The sequence below is a fragment of the Scyliorhinus canicula genome, chromosome 2, assembly GCF_902713615.1.
Source record: "Scyliorhinus canicula chromosome 2, sScyCan1.1, whole genome shotgun sequence".
NCBI classification, from domain to species: Eukaryota; Metazoa; Chordata; class Chondrichthyes; order Carcharhiniformes; family Scyliorhinidae; genus Scyliorhinus; species Scyliorhinus canicula.
In genome coordinates, this window is record NC_052147.1 from 199,834,672 (window position 1) to 199,854,228 (window position 19,557).

Consider the following 19,557-nt stretch of genomic DNA (forward strand, 5'->3'; position numbering starts at 1 on the left):
GGGGAAACAAACAGCGGGGATGGGGCAGCAAAGGAGGAAAAGAGCTGGGAGAAGGGGTACAGAGGTGGAGCACGGGACAGAGAGCGAGGGGTACATAGAGAAACGGAAAAAACAGGACCAGAACGAAAGCGGCAATATGTCTACAAAGGAATGCAACCGAAGCAAGGAAGCACTGCAAGCAACCACCTAATACGGTCTCTGGGTGAAGGGAGATCCTGGAGTGCAGGGGCCGGCCCACGTGGTGGATGCACAGTTGGCAGCCATGTTGGGTGCCCCCGGACATTGGGAAACCCTGGAGTGGAGGGACATATCCACATGGCGGATGCACTGTTGGCAGCCATGTTGGGTGCCCCCTGGACAAAGGGATACCTCGGAGCGCAGGGACCCAATGGTATGGGGAGAGCAGTAACAACGGCCATCTTGGACAGCACCCGAACAAAGGGAAACCCCGGAGTGCAGGGATGCGTCCACCAGGTAATTATGGTTAATCCTACAGGAGCGGGGGGGGGGGGGGGGGGGGGGGGGGGGGGGGGAGCGCAGCGCAAAGCACCACCACCAGGATAGGGGGGGAGCAAAGCACCACCACCAGGATAGTCATGTGGAAGCCAGGGGGTTTAACAGCTCAGTGAAAAGATCCAGAGTCTTCACCCACCTAAGAAACGTGAAAGCCGACATAGTCTTCCTCCAAGAGACACACCTGAGAGCAGGACCAACTGCAGATAAGGAAGGGCTGGGTGGGACACACCTACCATTCCTGCTACAGGACGAGGGCCAGGAGGGTGGCAATACTGGTCAATAAGAGGACGATGTTTAAGGTGGTGAAGACGGTTACAGACCCAGGGGGACGGGACATCATGGTCCATGGGGCCCTAGACGGAGCATCGGTAGTACTCATCAACGTGTACGCTCCCAACTGGGACGACATGAAATTCATTTTAAAAACCATGGCGGAAATCCCTGATCTAGCAACGCACCGACTGATCATGGGGCAGGACTTTAACTGTGAACAAGTCCCAATTACAGGTGAAACCCTAAAACAGGGAAGACCTCGAACATGGCGAAGAACTCGATTGTTTTATGGAGCAGAAGGGGTGGTGGACCCTTGGAGCTTCACCCATCTTTGGGAGAAAGAGTTCTCCCTCTCCCCAGTGCACAGCGTCCACTCGAGGATCGATTTCTTTTGTGGTGGGGAAATTGGTGCTTCCAGGACTGGTCAAAGCAGAATACTCCGCAATCGTCATAGAACATAGAAAATCTCCGACTACGCTCCACGTTATATGGATGTGAGGTTGGAGACAGGCAGTGCCCAACGCCTCACATGGAGGTTGGACACTACTACTGACCGACAAGGTCTTCAGCGAGAATGTATCACAAGCCATAGCTGAATATACAAAAAACAATCAAAACAGGGAGGTCTCACCCACCACACTCTGGGACGCGCTAGAGGCCTTGACTAGAGGGGAAGTTATCGCGTTTAAAGTGCGAAGAGACAGGGAGGGGAGAGCAGCTAGGCAGCAGTTGACCGACTCCATACTACAGGTAGACCGTAAATACTCCGAGGCCCCGACCATAGAGCTCCTGGCGGAGAGAAAAAAGCTACAAATGGACGTTGACCTACTCTCCACGAGGAAAGTGGTACACCACCTATGCCAGCCATGGGGGACCCTATATGAATATGGAGACAAAGTCAGCCGCCTGCTGACACATCAGCTGAGAAAGCTGGCAGCCACTAGAGAGATCGCACAAATTAGAGAAGGCAGAGCCACATTGGAAACAGACCCAGACAAAGTCAACAAAACCTTTGATGCCTTTTACCGGGAGCTGTACACCTCAGAACCCCGACCAGGGGACTCGGGGATGAAACAGTTCCTCAACGGACTGGACATGCCAGTTGTGGGTGAGGACTGAAAATGGGGCCTGGAAGCACCACTAGAACTGGGAGAGATCATGGATAGTATTAGCTCCATGCAGGCGGGGAAGGCACTGGGACCAGACGGGTTCCCAACAGACCTCTACAAAAGATTTGTGACAGCACTGGCCCTGGACCTGCGAGAGATATTCACAGACTCGTTGGCAAGGGGCACACTGCCACCTATGCTAGCACAAGCCTCAATCTCGCTAATACCTAAGAAAGACAAAGACCCAACTGAATGCAGTTCCTACAGACCCATCTCACTACTAAACGTAGACGGCAATATACTGGCCAAGATCCTAACCAAAAGGCTGGAGAACTGTGTTCCAGAGGTGGTCGCAGAGGACCAAACCGGCTTTGTCAAAGGTAGACAGCTAATATCCAACATCATGCGCCTGCTGAACGTGATCATGACCCAATCCGGTGATCGTCTCCCTGGACGCAGAAAAGGCCTTCGGCAGATTCGAGTGGAAGTACCTCATAGGTACTGGGGCGGTTCAGGCTTGGAACAGTGTTCACCTCCTGGGTGAAGCTCCAGTACAACGCTCCCATGGCGAGAGTACGGAGAAACAACGCCAGCTCCCAGTACATCCAGCTGCTCGGGGCACCAGGCAGGGATGCCCTTTGTCCCCGCTGCTGTTCGTCCCAGTGATCGAATCACTAGCGATCGAACACAGAACCATGGACTGGTTTAGCACAGTGGGCTAAACATCTGGCTTGCAATGCAGAACAAGACCAGCAGTGCGAGTTCAATTCCCGTAACTTCTCCCCGAATAGGCGCCAGAATATGGCGACTAGGGGCTTTTCACAGTAACTTCATTGAAGCTTATGGAAGTAATCCCCGAGCTACTGAAAGAATTTGGTGCCTTCTGGGGCTACAAACTCAACATGAGGAAAAGCGCGATCTTCACGGTGAACCTGCAAGGGGGAGGGGCAGCACTGGTGTGACTGCCATTTAAACAGGCCTGGCACAAATTCTGCTACCTGGCGATCTAAATCACTCATGACTGGCTGGGGCTTCACAGATGGAACCTGACCAACCTGACGGAGGAAGTCAAAAAGGACCTGCAGAGATGGAACATATTTCCACTCTCCCTCGTGGGGAGAGTGCAGACGATCAAAATGAACAGACTGCCCGATATCTTTTCTCACTTGGATCCATCCCGATCTGTATCCCCAAGGCTTTTGTCAACTCACCGGAGAAGTTAATCATGACGTTAGTATGGCGGGGGGGGGGGGGGGGGATGCTAGGATCCCAAAGAAGGTCCTACAAAAACAAAGTCCAGGGAGGGGCTAGCCCTCCCAAACCTACAGTACTACCACTGGGCAGCGACAGCAGAACGAGTATGGGAATGGATTAAGGAGCCAGAAGCCAAGTGGGTGCGCACGGAGGAGGTCTCCTTCAGGGGGACCTCTCTCCGGGTCCTCGCCATTGCTGCACTCCCATCCCCACCCAAAAACACTCCAGCAGCCCAGTGGTAGTAGCCACCCTCCAGATCTGGAACCACCTACGGCAACAATTCAGCCTGACCAAATGTCCGACAAAGCCCCCCATCTGCAACAACCATAGGTTCGTGCCAGGACTCACGGAAGCTACATTTAAAAGGTGAGGAGAGGGTGGGAGGACACTGACAGTCAGGGACCTATAACACCGACGGCAGGGTCAGAACACTGGACAAAGTGATGGAGAGATTCCAACTTGCTAAGAGCAACAAACTCGGATACCTGCAGCTTAAAAACTTCCTGTGGAAGGAGACAAGGACGTACCCGCAACCACCACAACAGACACTACTGAAAGAACTACTGGACGCAAACATTCTTGGTAGAGGAAACTATAGTGACATGTACAAGCGACTGATAAAGAGGGCAGACACTACTGTACGCAACAAGCAGGAAGTGGGAGGAAGATATGGGGCTTGAAATAGGTTGGGGACTCTGGAGCGAAGCACTACATAGAGTCAACTCCATCTCCACGTGCGCAAGACTCAATCTAACACAACTAAAAGTGGTATATGGAGCCCGGTTAACAATAACCCGAATGAATAGGTTCTTCCCGAAGGTGGAGGACAGATTTGAACGGTGCCATGGAGGCCTGGCCAACTGCGCCCACATGTTCTGGTCTTGCCACAGACTTGCTGGGTACTGGACAGCCTTCTTCAAGGCAATGTACAAAGTGGTGGGGATGAGGGTGGAGTCATGTCTGAAAGTGGCAGTCTTAGGGGTATCCGATCAGCCAAATCTTTTCATGGGGAGGACGGATGCCCCTGCCTTTGCCTCCCTGACCGCCTGCCACAGAATCCTGCTTGGCTGGCGGTCAGCAGCACCACCCAAAGCTGCAGACTGGCTGTCCGACCTCTCAGAATCTCTCCAAATGGAGAAAATCAAATTCTCCAACCAAGAGGTGGGGAAGATGGCTTCCTCAAAACATGGAAGCCGTTCACGCAACTGTTCCGGGACCTGTTTGTGGCCAACAAGCAAATAAACAAGTAGCCAAGAGCCAGGGGAAAGTAGCCAAGACATGATGGAAAGGAGGGAGGAGCGGGCTAGAGGGAGTAGCCAAACACAGCAGAAAAGAAAATTGAAAAGAAGCTGAGGCAAGTGACAAATGGACAAAAACAAAAATGAAAACCGACCAAGAGATGCAAGTGACATCAGGGGCATCACCCAGGTGCCCCTTCCACCTGGTTTTGTTTTGCTTGCTTTGTATATTAAAAGAAAGAGAAGATGGGGGCAGTGAATTCCCCCCCCCCCCCCCCGACCCTTACTGGCATGTGTAATGAAATTTTTCTTGCTTTGAAACGTCTTCTGGGGGTTTTTCTTCTCCCCTTGTTTCTTGTTTTTAGTTTTTAGTCTTTTTTATTTCTTTTTGGTTTCTCGATGTGAGTATACCATGTATAAAACCCAATAAAAGTTTTTAATTATATGCAGCCGTTTGAGGCCGGAGTCTCCCAGCTTCTGGGCTTCATTGGTCCCACCGGCACAGTGTGAGGCCAGCGCAAATCAGTACTCATCTCTGGGGGCGCTCAAAGCCCCTCCCCCCCCGTGGTCATGAACAGGACAGGGGAGTGGCAACCTGACACCTCTGCAGTGCTAATTTTGGGTCTGAAGGGGACCATGGCCATGAAAAGGGGAGGGAAGGCATGAAGGGGTGTATTAAGGGCGGGGGCGTGAAGAGGATATGCGTAGGGAGATATAAAGAGGGGTATGAAGGGTCGGGGCATGAAGGGTGGGGACATGAAGGGGAGTATGAAGAGGGAGGGCCTGAAGCGGGCGAATGAGGGGGAGTGGACTGAAAGAACGGGTACCCTTAAAGGTGGGGGGCCCCTAATGGGTTTTGATCGCTTGTGAGGGACGGGGTGGAGCCCTGATGCCGACACGGATGGTTGGGGGTGGGATTGGGTCACCCTTGTGACTGATTTTGGGGGGAGGGGGGTGACGTGGACATTTAAAATTTAGAGATGGGTGGGGGAGGTTCCTCCTTCAGGGTCAAGGGTTGGAGGTGTTGCACATGTCTGCGGGGATCCTGAACCCCCCCATCTCTGAGGAGCCGGTCTTGTTGGACTCCCCCCTTCTCTGAGGAGCCGGTCCTGTTGGACTCTCCCATCTCTGAGGAGCCGGTCTTGTTGGACTCTCCCATCTCTGAGGAGCCGGTCCTGTTGGACTCCCCCATCTCTGAGGAGCCGGTCCTGTTGGACTCTCCCATCTCTGAGGAGCCGGTCTTGTTGGACTCTCCCATCTCTGAGGAGCCGGTCTTGTTGGCATCTTTCGTTCCGCACTCCAGAAAAACATTCCAAGTGTGGGATAATTAGGTGAGATTCTCCCCAAGCTCCAAAAACAAATGACACAAGTGTGGGTAAATTGCAGTAGAAATCATGCCGAAACAGCCAGCGGGATACTCACTGGTTTTCCCGCCTGAAATTCACTCTTGTCATTCTTTGGGCGATCTTCACCCCATATCTACAATGCCTGCATTGCCATGGTTTAAAAAAAAAATTATAAACCAAAGTGAAATGTTAGGTGATGGCTAGCTTTGGTTTTAAGATCCTGAAGATTATAGGACAAAAGAATGAGTGAGTTTGTGAGGAACTCTCCATTTTTGAAGTCCTTGGAAAGAAAACTTCAATGTAGTGAATCTTTAGAGATGTGACACAAACCAGGAAGCTTGGAGTTCGGGCACCAAATGGATAGAATTCGGGAAAAGTTTGACCCTGATGATATCAACTTAAATAGGTGAGAAATGTGGATGTGGTTGCAAGAGAGGAATCAGCTATCTGGAAGGCCCATTTCTTTCACTCCAGGAAATGTAGCATTGGCACTGTAGGCACAACAATAGGTAAATAATAATCTTTTTATTACCACAAGTAGGCTTACATTAACACTGCAGTGAAGATACTGTGAAAAGCCCCTGGTCGCCATATTCCGGCACCTGTTTGGGTACAGAGGGAGAATTCAGAAATCTCAGCTGGTATAAGAATTGAACCAGCGCTGCTGGCCTTGTTTTGCATCACAAGCCTGCTGTGTAGCCCACTGAGCTAAACCCGCCCCCCTAAATACAATAGAAAGCAACTGTGAGCTCTATTGCTGAGGTGAGAAAACTGCCCTTTACCGTTGAATGTCGAAATCACTTGATAGTGCTCATTCTTTGAAATTCTACCTCCATATGAACATTTCTCTCCTTGGGTTCCTCGCACTCCTTTATCCCAGTTGAAGGAATAATCTGTCCTATGTTGGATTGGATTGAGTAAAAGGTATCGGGGAAATAATTGAAGTATAGGCAAGATAATGAAAATGTTGGATATATTGTGCAGGTCAGGCAGCTTCTCTGGCAACATTTCAAGTTGATTACCTTTTGTCAGAGCTGGAAAGTTAGAGATGTAACATTTTAAAGTGGTGCCGACGGAGGGGAAGAAAAGGGGAGATCTGCAATAGACTGGAAGGCAAGAGAGATTAAATGTCAAAATAGATGTTTGGTTGTTTGATTTTTTTTTCTGAAAACATTTTGAAATATCCTTTTCTTCATGATATTGTCCTAATTCTAAATTACCTGTTTGAAAGGAAATTTGGAATTGGATTTAGTCTTGTAAAAACATGAGCTATGATAATTGCAAATTAATACAGTTAAACTTAATGCCATCTAATTTAAGCATGTCCTTGTCTTTTTTCATTGTCTGGGAATCCAGAAACACATTAACCTTGCTTAAAATTCTCCAACCAAATGCCTGAGACTTCCTGTGTGCCCTTAGTATCTGCCAGATATGGAATGCACAGCCCTTTAGAGATACCCTCATTTATTGAGACCTAGAGAATTTGAGCATAAATTCCCAAAAGAGTTAAGAACGCTCAAGTGCAAGGCACTACTAGCTAAAATATCCCAATGAAACTTCCAAGCTTCATTAAAAAAAATAGGCTGGCACTACCATTACTATTCATATTCCCTTAAGGTAATTTGATGTGGGTTTTCTCCAGGTACTCCGGTTTCCTCCCACAGTCCTAAAATGTACAGGTTAGCGAATTAAGAACAAGGAACAAAGAAAAATGCAGCACAGGAACAGCCCTTCATCCCTCCAAGCCTGTACCGGTTATTGATACCACCCTTGGCCAAAACCTTCAGCACTTCCTTGTGCCATATCCCTCTATACCCGTCCTATCCATGTATTTGTCGGGATGACTTTTGAACGCCGTTAATGTATCAGCTTCCACAACCTCCCCTGGCAACGCATCCCAGGCACTCGCCACCCTCTGTGTAAAAAAAAAAAGTCTTGCCATGCACATTTCCTCTAAACTTTGCCCCACGGACCTTAAACCTATTTTGGCCATGCTAAATTGCCCCTTCGCGTCCAAAGGTTGGGTGGGTTACAGCAGTGCTAATGGCAGTCCCCAGAGAGGACAAAAGATGTGAAAGGTCAAACAGCAGGGAAACTAACATCAGAGGATGAACTGTAGATGTTGGGGGGGAGGGGAAGGGGGAAGCAAAGAGGAGAAAGGTGAAGGAAAGGTGGATAAGATTGGGAGGGGGGGAATTAAATATATATTAAGAAAGAAAGAAATGGTAAAAGACAGTTAAAATGAAATGAAAACAAATGGATTGAGGTGGGGTAGAGCTGATCATCTGAAGTTGTTGAATTCGATGTTGAGACCGGAAGGCTGTAGCGTGCCTAGCTGGAAGATATGTTGTCCCTCAAGTTTGCGTTGCGCTTCATTGGAACATTGCAACAGGCCAAGAACAGACATGTGGGCATGGGAGCAGGGTCTTTTGTTAAAATGCCACGCCACAGGAAGGTCAGGGTCCTGAATGCTCACAGACCGAAGATGCTCAGCAAAGCGATCACCCAGTCTGAGACCAAACTCACTCTACAGCATAAATATTTCCCACTTTCTCTGTCTGTTAGCTTTGACTAAGAGTCATCGGACTCGAAACGTTAGCTCTTTTCTCTCCTTACAGGTGCTGCCAGACTTGCTGAGATTTTCCAGCATTTTCTCTTTCGTTTCAGATTCCAGCATCCGCAGTAATTTGATTTTTTTTTAAAGGTTGTAAGGACATAAGCTGGTCAGTTTAACATCAGTGATCAGTAAGATTTTAGAAGCAATTGGCAGGGGAAGTGGGTGGAATCAGCAGGCACTTGGAGAGGGTTGAGTTAATTACGGAGAGTCGACATAGTTTTGTAAAAGACAGATCAATTAGCTTGACCAATCTAATTAAATTATTTAATTAAGTAGCAGAGAAGGTTGATGAAGGGAAAGCTGTGGAACTCACCTGCACGAATTTTAAGAAAGTGTTTGACTACTACATAACAGGCTGGTTGACAAAATTGAAGTACATACGATAGGAAGGTCAGTGTGAGCTTAGATTAAATAATTGGTTTAAGGACAGAAAACAGCGATCTGTGGTAAATGATTTTTCAGGCTGGAGGATAGTAGAACCATAAAACAAAGAAAATAGAACAGGAGTAGGCCATTCGGCCATTTAAGCCTGCTCCACCTTTCAATATGGTGTAGCAAAGTTTAGCAGGTAAGGCAGATGAACTTGGGGCTTGGGTTAGTACCTGGGAAGATGATGTTATTGGTATTACTGAGACTTGGTTGAGGGAAGGGCAAGACTGGCAACTAAATATCCCAGGGTATAGATGCTTCAGGAGGGATAGAGAGGGAGGTAAAAGGGGTGGAGGAGTTGCATTACTGGTCAGAGATGATATCACAGCTATGATTAAGGACGGCATGATGGAGGATTCGAGCACTGAGGCAATATGGGTTGAGCTAAAAGATAGGAAGGGTGCAGTAACATTGTTGGGACTTTACTGCAGGCCTCCCAAAAGCGAGCATGAAGTAGAGGTACAAATATGTAGACAGGTTATAGAAAAATGTAGGAGCAATAGGGTGGTGGTGATGGGAGATTTTAACTTCCCCAACATTGAATGGGACTCATGTAGAGTTGGAGGCTTGGATGGAGCAGAATTTGTAAGGAGCATCCAGGAGAGTTTTTTAGAGCAGTATGTAAATAGTCCAACTCGGGAAGGGGCCATACTGGACCTGGTATTGGGGAATGATCCCGGCCAGGTGGTTGAAGTTTCAGTCGGTGATTACTTTGGGAATAGCGATCACAATTCAGTAAGTTTTAGAATACTCATGGACAAAGACGAGAGTGGTCCTAAAGGAAGAGTGCTAAATTGGGGAAAGGCCAAGTATAACAAAATTCGGCAGGAGCTAGGCAATGTGGATTGGGAGCAGCTGTTTAAGGGTAAATCCACATTTGAAATGTGGGAGTCTTTTAAGGAAAGGTTGATTAGAGTGCAGGACAAACATGTCCTTGTGAAAATGAGGGATAGAAATGGCAAGATTAGGGAACCATGGATGATGGGTGGAATTGTGAGACTAGCTAAGATGAAAAAGGAAGCATACATAAGATCTAGGCGACTTAAAACTGATGAAGCTTTGGAGGAATATCGGGAAAGTAGGACAAATCTCAACGCGCAATAAAGAAGGCTAAAAGGGGTCATTAAATATCTTTGGCAAACAGGGTTAAGGAAAATCCCAAAGCCTTTTATTTGTAAATAAGTAGCAAGAGGGTAACTATGGAAAGGATTGGCCCACTCAAAGACAAAAGAGGGAATTTATGCGTGGAGTCAGAGGAAATGGGTGCGATTCTTAATGAGTACTTTGCATCGGTATTCGCCAAGGAGAGGGACATGACGGATGTTGAGGCTAGGGATGGATGTTTAAATACTCTAGGTCAAGTCGGCATAAGGAAGGGGGAAGCTTTGGGTATTCTAAAAGGCATTAAGGTGGACAAGTCCCCAGGTCCGGATGGGATCTATCCCAGGTTACTGAGGGAAGCGAGGGACGAAATAGCTGAGGCCTTAACAGATATCCTTTCAGCATCCTTGAGCACGGGTGAGGTCCCGGAGGACTGGAGAGTTGGAAATGTTGTCCCTTTGTTTAAGAAGGGTAGCAGGGATAATCCAGGGAATTATAGACCTGTGAGCTTGACGTCAGTGGTCGGCAAACTGTTGGAGAAGATACTGAGGGATAGGATCTATTCACATTTGGAAGAAAATAGACTTATCAGTGATAGGCAGCATGGTTTTGTGCAGGGAAGGTCATGTCTTACAAACCTAATAGAATTCTTTGAGGAAGTGACAAAGTTAATTGATGAGGGAGGGGCTGTAGATGTTATATACATGGACTTCAGTAAGGCGTTTGATAAAGTTTTCCATGGCAGGTTGATGGGAAAAGTGAAGTCGTATGGGGTTCAGGGTGTACTAGCTAGATGGATAAAGAACTGGCTGGGCAACAGGAGACAGAGAGTAGTGGTGGAAGGGAGTGTCTCAAAATGGAGAAAGGTGACTAGTGGTGTTCCACAGGGATCCATGCTCAGATCACTGTTGTTTGTGATATACATAAATGATCTCGATGAAGGTATAGGTGGTCTGATTAGCAAGTTTGCAGATTATACTAAGATTGGTGGAGTTGCAGATAGTGAGGAGGACTGTCAGAGAATACAGCAAAATATAGATAGATTGGAGAGTTGGGCAGAGAAATGGCAGATGGAGTTCAATCCAGGCAAATGTGAGGTGATGCATTTTGGACGATCTAATTCAAGAGCGGACTATACGGTCAATGGAAGAGTCCTGGGGAAAATTGATGTACAGAGAGATCTGGGAGTTCAGGTCCATTGTACCCTGAAGGTGGCAACGCAGGTCGATAGAGTGGTCAAGAAGGCATACAGCATGCTTGACTTCATCAGACGGGGTATTTGGGCCTCTACAGGCTTCTATGGTAGAGAATTTCACAGGATCACCACCCTTCTGAGTGAAGTTTCTCCTCATCTCCAGTTGTAAATGGTTTACCCCATATCCTGAGACTGACAATTTGTTCCAGACTCCCCAGTCAAAGGAAACTATATTGATGCATCCAGTCTGTCCAGCCCTGTGAGAATTTTCAATTAGGTCCCCCTGCATTCTTTTAAATTCCAGTGAATGCAGAGCCAGTCGATCCAATCCCTCCCCGTATGATGATTTGCCACCTGAGGAATCAGTCTGGGGAACATTCGCTGCACACCCTCTATGGCAAATAAGGAAACCAACACGGCACAGTGTGTATTCCCCAAGATTCAGAGGGTCAGTACTAGGACCACTACTTTTTTTAATGTGTATAAATGAATTGAATAATGCAATACAGAGTATAATTTCAACATTTGTCGATTATATAAAACTTGGAAGAGTGGCAGACACAAAGATGATAACTGGTTGACTGCACCAAGATACAGTTAGGCTAGCAGGTTGGACATAAAATATTAAATACATAAAAATATTTAGGCCACATAGACTAAATATCATGGTTCTAAAGAGTGCACAGGGATACAGGACCTGGAAGTTCATGACAAATAAATCTTTGGAAGTGGCAGAACATATTGAATGAATGCTTAGCAAAATATGTGGAATCTTGGGCTTCACAAACTGAGGTATTGAGCACAAAAACAGGGAAGTTATTCTGAACCTGTTTCAAGCTCTGGTTAGCCCATAAGTAGGGTATTCTGCCCAGCTCTGTCAATTACATTTTGAAGGTTTTAAGCTCCTTGAGAGGATGCAGAGGAAATTTACCAGAATTGTGCCAATGTTGAAGAACAGAAAAAAAAGCAGTTCCCATTAGCTAATGGTACAGGGACAAAGAGGCCCAGATTTAACGTTTTGGGCCAGAGTTGCAGGAAGGATGTGAGGAACAACTTTCTCATGCAGTGCTTGGTAAAGGTCTGGACCTTGTTGCCTATGAGGTTCGTAGATGCGGAAACAATGAAAGAAAATTGGATAATCCCATGGGAAATTAACTTGTAGGGCTATATGGATAGAATGGGCAAATGGTAAAGGATGGTATGCTCTACAAGGAGCCTTAATGGGCTGCATGACCTCAATCTGTGCTGTATACTAATCTTTATTAATGTCACAAGTAGGATTACATTCACATCAATGAAGTTACTGTGAAAATCCCCTAACTCTTGACTCTTTGTTAAATCTTCAGGCAAGTGTGTTTTAACCTTGTAAAGTTTTCTTTGTTTCCTTCACTAGCCTTCAGATGTGCATACTGTTTCTTTCTTAATCCTGCCCGGAAAACAAGGCCTCAGGCTCCAAGACTTCCAGATTTCAACTTTGAAAAAAGACCACGTCGTGACTCTCAAAGCTCAGTTGGCTCTCAGTCTGCAATAATTGATGGTCAACCTGCTAATGGTATACACTTATGACAAATCTCCGACTTATAATCAAAGCACATTGTAACATTGACAAATTAGTTATACTCAATGAAGGATAATTTTACACAAGAATATTCAAAAGCTTTGTTATCAGTAAAATTCTGATTGATATCCCTTCCTATTTATACTGAATTCTACAGATTCTAATTGTGCAGATTCTCTCACCACCTTCCCCCCCGCCCCTCCAACTAAATCAATCACAAAGTGGCATTGAGATTTTGTGCAAATTTGTTCCTTCAGATATGAATAGTTCATTTTATTTGAGTCACTCTTTGGGATAATGTTTGATCTTGCTTTCCCCTTAATCTGAAGGTGAAAATATAATTTGAACAAACCTAGCACAAGTTTCTGAAAACTGCAATGGGCCAGACCTTGCTGCATTTGGGCTTTTTTTCTTCATCCTTCCGCTTGATTTTCTTTTACATGGGTAACAGTACATGCAAGACATTAGAAAACGGTGGGCCCAACTGTGCGTCTCCTTCACCAATGTGGTTTAAGCATTGAGAAAGATCCAGGAGTAATGGAGAAGGTGGGTGTATTCGAGACAAATCAGGTAGAGAGAGAATGATGAAGAAAATAAATATTGGGTTAAGAGAGAAAAAAGAGACAAAGGGAAAGTAAGAAAAAATGTGATTTAAAGTTTGTCATTTAAAAAATCTGAACAATTTACTACTAATAATCTTTATTGTCACAAGTTGGCTTACATTAACACTGCAATGAAGTTTGAAAAGCCCCTCGTCACCATATTCTGACGCCTGTTCGTTACACAGAGGGAGAATTCAGAATGTCCAATCCACCCAACAGCATGTCTCTCTGGACTTGTGGGAGGAAACTGGAGCACCTGGAGGAAACACGCAGACACAGGGAGAACGTGCAGACAGTGACCCAAGCTGCGAATCAAACCTAGGACCCTGGCATTGTGAAGCAACAGCGCCCACCACCGTGCTGCCCATATGGGGGGGGGGGGCAATTCTCTGTCTGTTACACCTGCCGCACATCCCGTTTTGCCAGGAGAATAGTGGGAGAAAATTCACTGTTTAAATTGTTCCTAATTGAACCAAAGCAGGTGCTTGGAATTGCATTAAGAAGAACAAATAAAATTACAGCACAGGAACAGACCCTTCGGCCCTCCTAGCCTGCGCCGATCCAGATCCTTTATCTAAACCTGTCTCCTATTTTCCAAGGTCTACTTCCCTCTGTTCCCGCCCATTCATATACCTGTCTAGATGCTTCTTAAATGATGCTATCGTGCCCGCCTCTACCACCTCCGCTGGTAAAGCGTTCCAGGCACCCACCACCCTCTGCGTAAAAAACTTTCCACGCAAATCTCCCTTAAACTTTTCCCCTCTCACCTTGAAATCGTGACCCCTTGTAACTGACACCCCCACTCTTGGGAAAAGCTTGTTGCTGTCCACCCTGTCCATACCTCTCATAATTTGTAGACCTCAATCAGGTCCCCCTCAACCTCCGTCTTTCCAACGAAAACATCCTAATCTACTCAACCTTTCTTCATAGCTAGCACCCTCCATACCAGGCAACATCCTGGTGAACCTCCTCTGCACCCTCTCCAAGGCATCCACATCCTTCTGGTAATGTGGCGACCAGAACTGCACGCAGTATCCAAATGTGGCCGAACCAAAGTCCTATACAACTGTAACATGACCTGCCAACTCTTGTACTCAATACCCCGTCCGATGAAGGCAAGCATGCTGTATGCCTTCTTGACCACTCTATAACCTGCGTTGCCACCTTCAGGGTACAATGGACCTGAACTCCCAGATCTCTCTGCACATCAATTTTCCCCAAGACCCTTCCATTGACCATATAGTCCGCTCTTGAATTTGGATCTTCCAAAATGCATCACCTGCATTTGCTTGGATTGAACTCCATCTGCCATTTCTCTGCCCAACTCTCCACTCTATCTATATTTTGCTGTATTCTCTGACAGTCCTCCTCGCTATCTGCAACTCCACCAATCTTAGTATCATCTGCAAACTTGCTAATCAGACCACCTATACCTTCCTCGAGGTCATTTATGTACATCACAAACAACAGTGGTCTGAGCACGGATCCCTGTGGAACACCACTAGTCACCCTTCTCCATTTTGAGACACTCCCTTCCACCGCTACTCTCTGTCTCCTGTTGCCCAGCCAGTTCTTTATCCATCTAGCTAGTACACCCTGAACCCCATACGACTTCACTTTTTCCATCAACCTGCCATGGGAAACCTTATCAAACGCCTTACCAAAGTCCATGTATACGACATCTACAGCCCTTCCCTCATCAATTAACTTTGTCACTTCCTCAAAGAATTCTATTAGGTTTGTAAGACATGACCTTCCCTGCACAAAACCTATCACTGATAAGTCTATTTTCTTCCAGATGTGAATAGATCCTATCCCTCAGTATCTTCTCAACCGTTGCCTACCACTGACGTCAAGCTCACAGGTCTATAATTCTCTGGATTATCCCTGCTACCCTTCTTAAACAAAGGGACAACATTAGCAATTCTCCAGTCCTCCTGGACCTCACCCGTGCTCAAGGATGCTGCAAAGATATCTGTTAAGGCCCCAGCTATTTCGACCCTCGCTTCCCTCAGTAACCTGGGATAGATCCCATCCGGTCCTGGGACTTGTCCACCTTAATGTCTTTTAGAATACCCAAAATTCCCCTTCCGTATGACAACTTGACCGAGAGTATTAAACATTCATCCCTAGCCTCAACATCCGTCTTGTCCCTCTCCTTTGTGAATACCGATGCAAAGTACTCATTAAGACTCTCAACCCATTTCCTCTGAGTCCACGCATAAATTCCCTCTTTTGTCTTTAAGTGGGCCAATCCTTTCTCTAGTTATCCTCTTGCTCCTTACATACGAATAAAATGCTTTGGGATTTCCTAACCCTGTTAGCCAAAGATATTTCATGACCCCTTTTAGCCCTCTTATTGCGCGGTTGAGATTCGTCCTACTTTCCCGATATTCCTCCAAAGCTCATCAGTTTGAGTTGCCTCGATCCTATGTATGCTTCCTTTTCATCTTAGCTAGTCTCACAATTTCACCCGTCATCCATAGTTCCCTAATCTTGCCATTTCTATCTTCATTTTCACAGAACATGTCTGTCCTGCACTCTAATCAACCTTTCCTTAAAAGACTCCCACATTTCAAATGTGGATTTACCCTTAAACAGCTGCTCCCAATCCACATCCCTAGCTCCTGCCGAATTTTGTTATACTCTGCCTTTCCCCAATTTAGTACTCTTCCTTTCGGACCCCTCTTGTCCTTGTCCATGAGTATTCTAAAACTTACGGAATTGTGATCGCTATTCCCAAAGTAATTACCGACTGAAACATCAACCACCTGGCCGGGATCATTCCCCAATACCAGGTCCAGTATGGCCCCTTCCCGAGTTGGACTATTTACATACTGCTCTAAAAAACTCTCCTGGATGCTCCTTACAAACTCTGCTCCATCTACGCCTCCAACACTACACGAATCCCATTCAATGTTGGGGAAGTTAAAATCTCCCATCACAACCACCCTATTGCTCCTACATTTTTCTATAATCTGTCTGCATATTTGTACCTCTACTTCATGCTCGCTTTTGGGAGGCCTGTAGTAAAATCCCAACAATGTTACTGCACCCTTCCTATTTCTCAGCTCCACCCATATTGCCTCAGTGCTCGAATCCTCCATCATGCCCTCCTTAATCACAGCTGTGATATCATCTCTGACGAGTAATGCAACTCTTCCACCCCTTCTACCTCCCTCTCTATCTCTCCTGAAGCATCTATACCCTGGGATATTCAGTTGTCAGTCCTGCCCTTCCCTCAACCAAGTCTCAGTAATACCAATACGTAGCATCATATTCCCAGGTACTGATCCAAGCCCTAAATTCATCTGCCTTACCTGCTACACGTCTCGCATTAAAACAAATGCACCTCAGACCACCTTTGCGTTCATCATCTCTTCCCTGTCTACTCTTCCCCTTAGTCACATTGAGTTTATTGTCTCGTATCTTACTGGCTTTAGTTGCTGCTTCTTTACTGACCTCTAACTCTAACTTCCTAATCTGGTTCCCATCCCCCTGCCACATTAGTTTAAAACCTCCCCAACAGTGTTAACAGTGATCAGGTTGTCAAAAAAAAGTACTTGTGCTGTTAAGTGCCAGCCCTATGTTTCTGAAGTGAATTTACCAAGCAATTAATTTGTAAAACCATAAACATTATATAAATAACAGGGTAGTTCAGGACACGATGCCGCTGTGCAAAACAAACAGCAGAAATTTTCTGGCAGGTTCCGCCGATTGAGCAAGGATTACAAATATACCTTGGGAACTAGAATAGTGGAATGGTGGAGGAGGAGAGAGGCAGGGGAGAGTGGAAAGAATCATATTTTTCAATCATGTAAATGATTTTAAAATGGAATTTTAGAATTATAAAGTTGGGATCAAGTGGGAAGAAAATAAAGCTACTTGCGTCTTCTACAAACATCCACAAAAAGAATACATTGCAATATCAATACGTCGTAAATATTTATACAACAGGTATAATGGACACGCTGTTACATTACAGTGGGTGTGCAACGGTCAGACTTTAGCTGCAACAAAACTGTTTGGAAGCTGCCAGCCATTTTGGAAATTTTAAGGTTGCCGTTTCTTACAGCTATTTAATCAACTATATTTTTTATATTCTAGAGCAAAATGAGGTAACTGAAGATCAAAATGTTGCATCTCTTCACGATAGCAATGAAGTTGAGACTGATAAGGAAGAACCACCTACTCCAGTGGAGGTTGAACTAAGAGATGACAAAGAAATGGAACAAGGGGAGCAACCAAAAGAAAACATGAATGATATGGAAATGAATAAAGATGAAGAGTCTCCTGTGGGAGACTGAATAGCAAAGGTTCCTACAACTCAGCAAGTAGCTAGAGCTTTAATATATTTCCCAAAGTAGCATACCAGTTGGTTCAACCAGATGACCAATGCAGTGGGTAAACTGATTAGGTTAAATTTGAAAGGTTTAACTCTTATCAGTATTAATATAACGATCTTTGTGCTTCTAAAGAAAAATAATCTAGATTTGCTGTATGTGTTTTTTTTTGTTTGTGATAAAACTGCAAATTGCCAGGGGTATTAAATAGCAACGGCTGCTTTATCAGTTGTCAGGTCACAATGCCCTTTCGTTTTCAGATATACTGTATTGTACAAAATTGGAGGATTAGGATTCAATCGTGAAATATTTAAAATGGGTTGACCCTATAACCCTCTTTCAGAGATGTGCTTAGATAGAGGTCTTTTTCTATATTTTAAAGACTATTTAATATATAATGCTTTAAAGTCTTGAAAGGTTGGAACTGGGTTAGGAAAAGATCATTTAATGGAAAATATACTATCTTGGCTATAATACGTGATACAAGACTTGATGTTTACTGTCACAAATGCAAAACTAGCTTTTATATTTTTAAGCCTGGAACTTTTGGATAGTAGGGTTACCCAGTCTTTGTATATTTAATATTTAAAAACTGTTCATTTGGAGAATGTGTTTTCTTTGTCTGTGGCTGATGAATTCACATGCTGTTATAGAGGAGGTACAATGCAGATTTTTGTACTAAGTTTACAGGAAAAGCTATTGTGTTACAGGGACTAATATAAGGTCCAGGGATATCCCCGGTACTCTTGTGGTGTGCTTAGGTGCTCAGAAGTTTTGAAAGTTAAATTGTAATTCCCATGTTTTCACCAACTATGTGCTTTGTATAGAATACTGAAATTTTACTTTGCCCTATATAAAAATCAAAATCAGAATGCTTTAGAAAAAGTAAAATGCTGTAAATTTCATGTACTTTTTCAATTAATGTTAAAACGCAAAGATGATTCAATGCTCTCCCAACCAAGGCACAAGTTTAAGTTCATTATTCCACCTTGGTTAAAAATTAAACTTTATTCCCCAAATCTGAAATTGCAGTTTACCACGAGAGTACATTTGTATGAATAGCCACTGCTTTATCAGAAGCTAAATATACATCATCAGTGTTGAACAGTATTTCTGGAATAAATGTTTAAAATAAGCACATCATTAAAGCCACACTTAATTTCAGTGATTGACTGTTGAGTTCTGTACAAGAGCACTCTGATTCTAATTTGATTTGCATGTGTTTGAGGGTTTCATAAATTGCTAAGTTATTTTGTTCTGTGATAAATTTGTGAGGAAAAGAATATGTTTTCATTCTCGTGTAATAATGTGTCCATGGAATTGCAGTAGGGCCAAGCCATGCTGTGATGCAACCCAAGCAGGCAGCAGTTGACAGATTTCAGGACCTACAAAAGTATTTTTTGAGAAGCAAGGCACAAGGTCAATGTATTTATTGCAGGATGCTTCAAACCTACAACTAGTAGGAAGGCTAAGATAAACCTAGTTCAATAAACAGAATATAATCAAGGTGACCATATATACCATTTAAAAGATGTGATATTGGGCAATAATAATCTGCCACAGAGAAAATTGTAGAATAAACTGTTTTGTGTGAACATGAGTAAAATCTTGCTGTGGTATTTTTTTCACTTTTTAAAGAACTTTGCTTACTGCAAATGCTCCCTCTGATCTGCTATGCATGCCCAAATAATGGGCGGGATTGTCAGAGCCTCCGGGCGGAAATCACGCTTGGTATGGGGTGGGTGGGTGGGGGGGGGGGGGGGGGGGGGGGGGGGGTGATGAATGGGGTATCAGACCCACAATTGGGTCTGACGCCATCCCGCGGACCGGAGAATTGTCACCACTGAAAGAAGCCCCCGTGGCGATTCTCAGCCGGCAGCTGGCCGATTTCCCGCCGGTGTGGTTCACTCATGGTTCCACCAGGCAGGAGCTCGGAGTGGCGGACGCGGCACAGTCCGCAGCCATCCTGGCGGGGG

General features: G+C 45.2%; 1 protein-coding gene across 3 annotated transcripts in view; it reads left to right on the forward strand.

The window, feature by feature from the left end:
- Positions 1–19,181, forward strand: part of lnpa (limb and neural patterns a) — a 149,199-nt gene extending 130,018 nt beyond the window's left edge. For all 3 annotated transcript variants that reach the window (XM_038789344.1, XM_038789346.1, XM_038789345.1), the window contains exons 12-13: positions 12,472–12,630; positions 17,346–19,181. In XM_038789344.1, coding sequence (XP_038645272.1) covers positions 12,472–12,630; positions 17,346–17,545 — 359 coding nt within the window. In that variant the 3' untranslated portion in view covers positions 17,546–19,181. The remainder of the gene's footprint in view (positions 1–12,471; positions 12,631–17,345) is intronic.
- Positions 19,182–19,557: the final 376 nt, after the last annotated feature.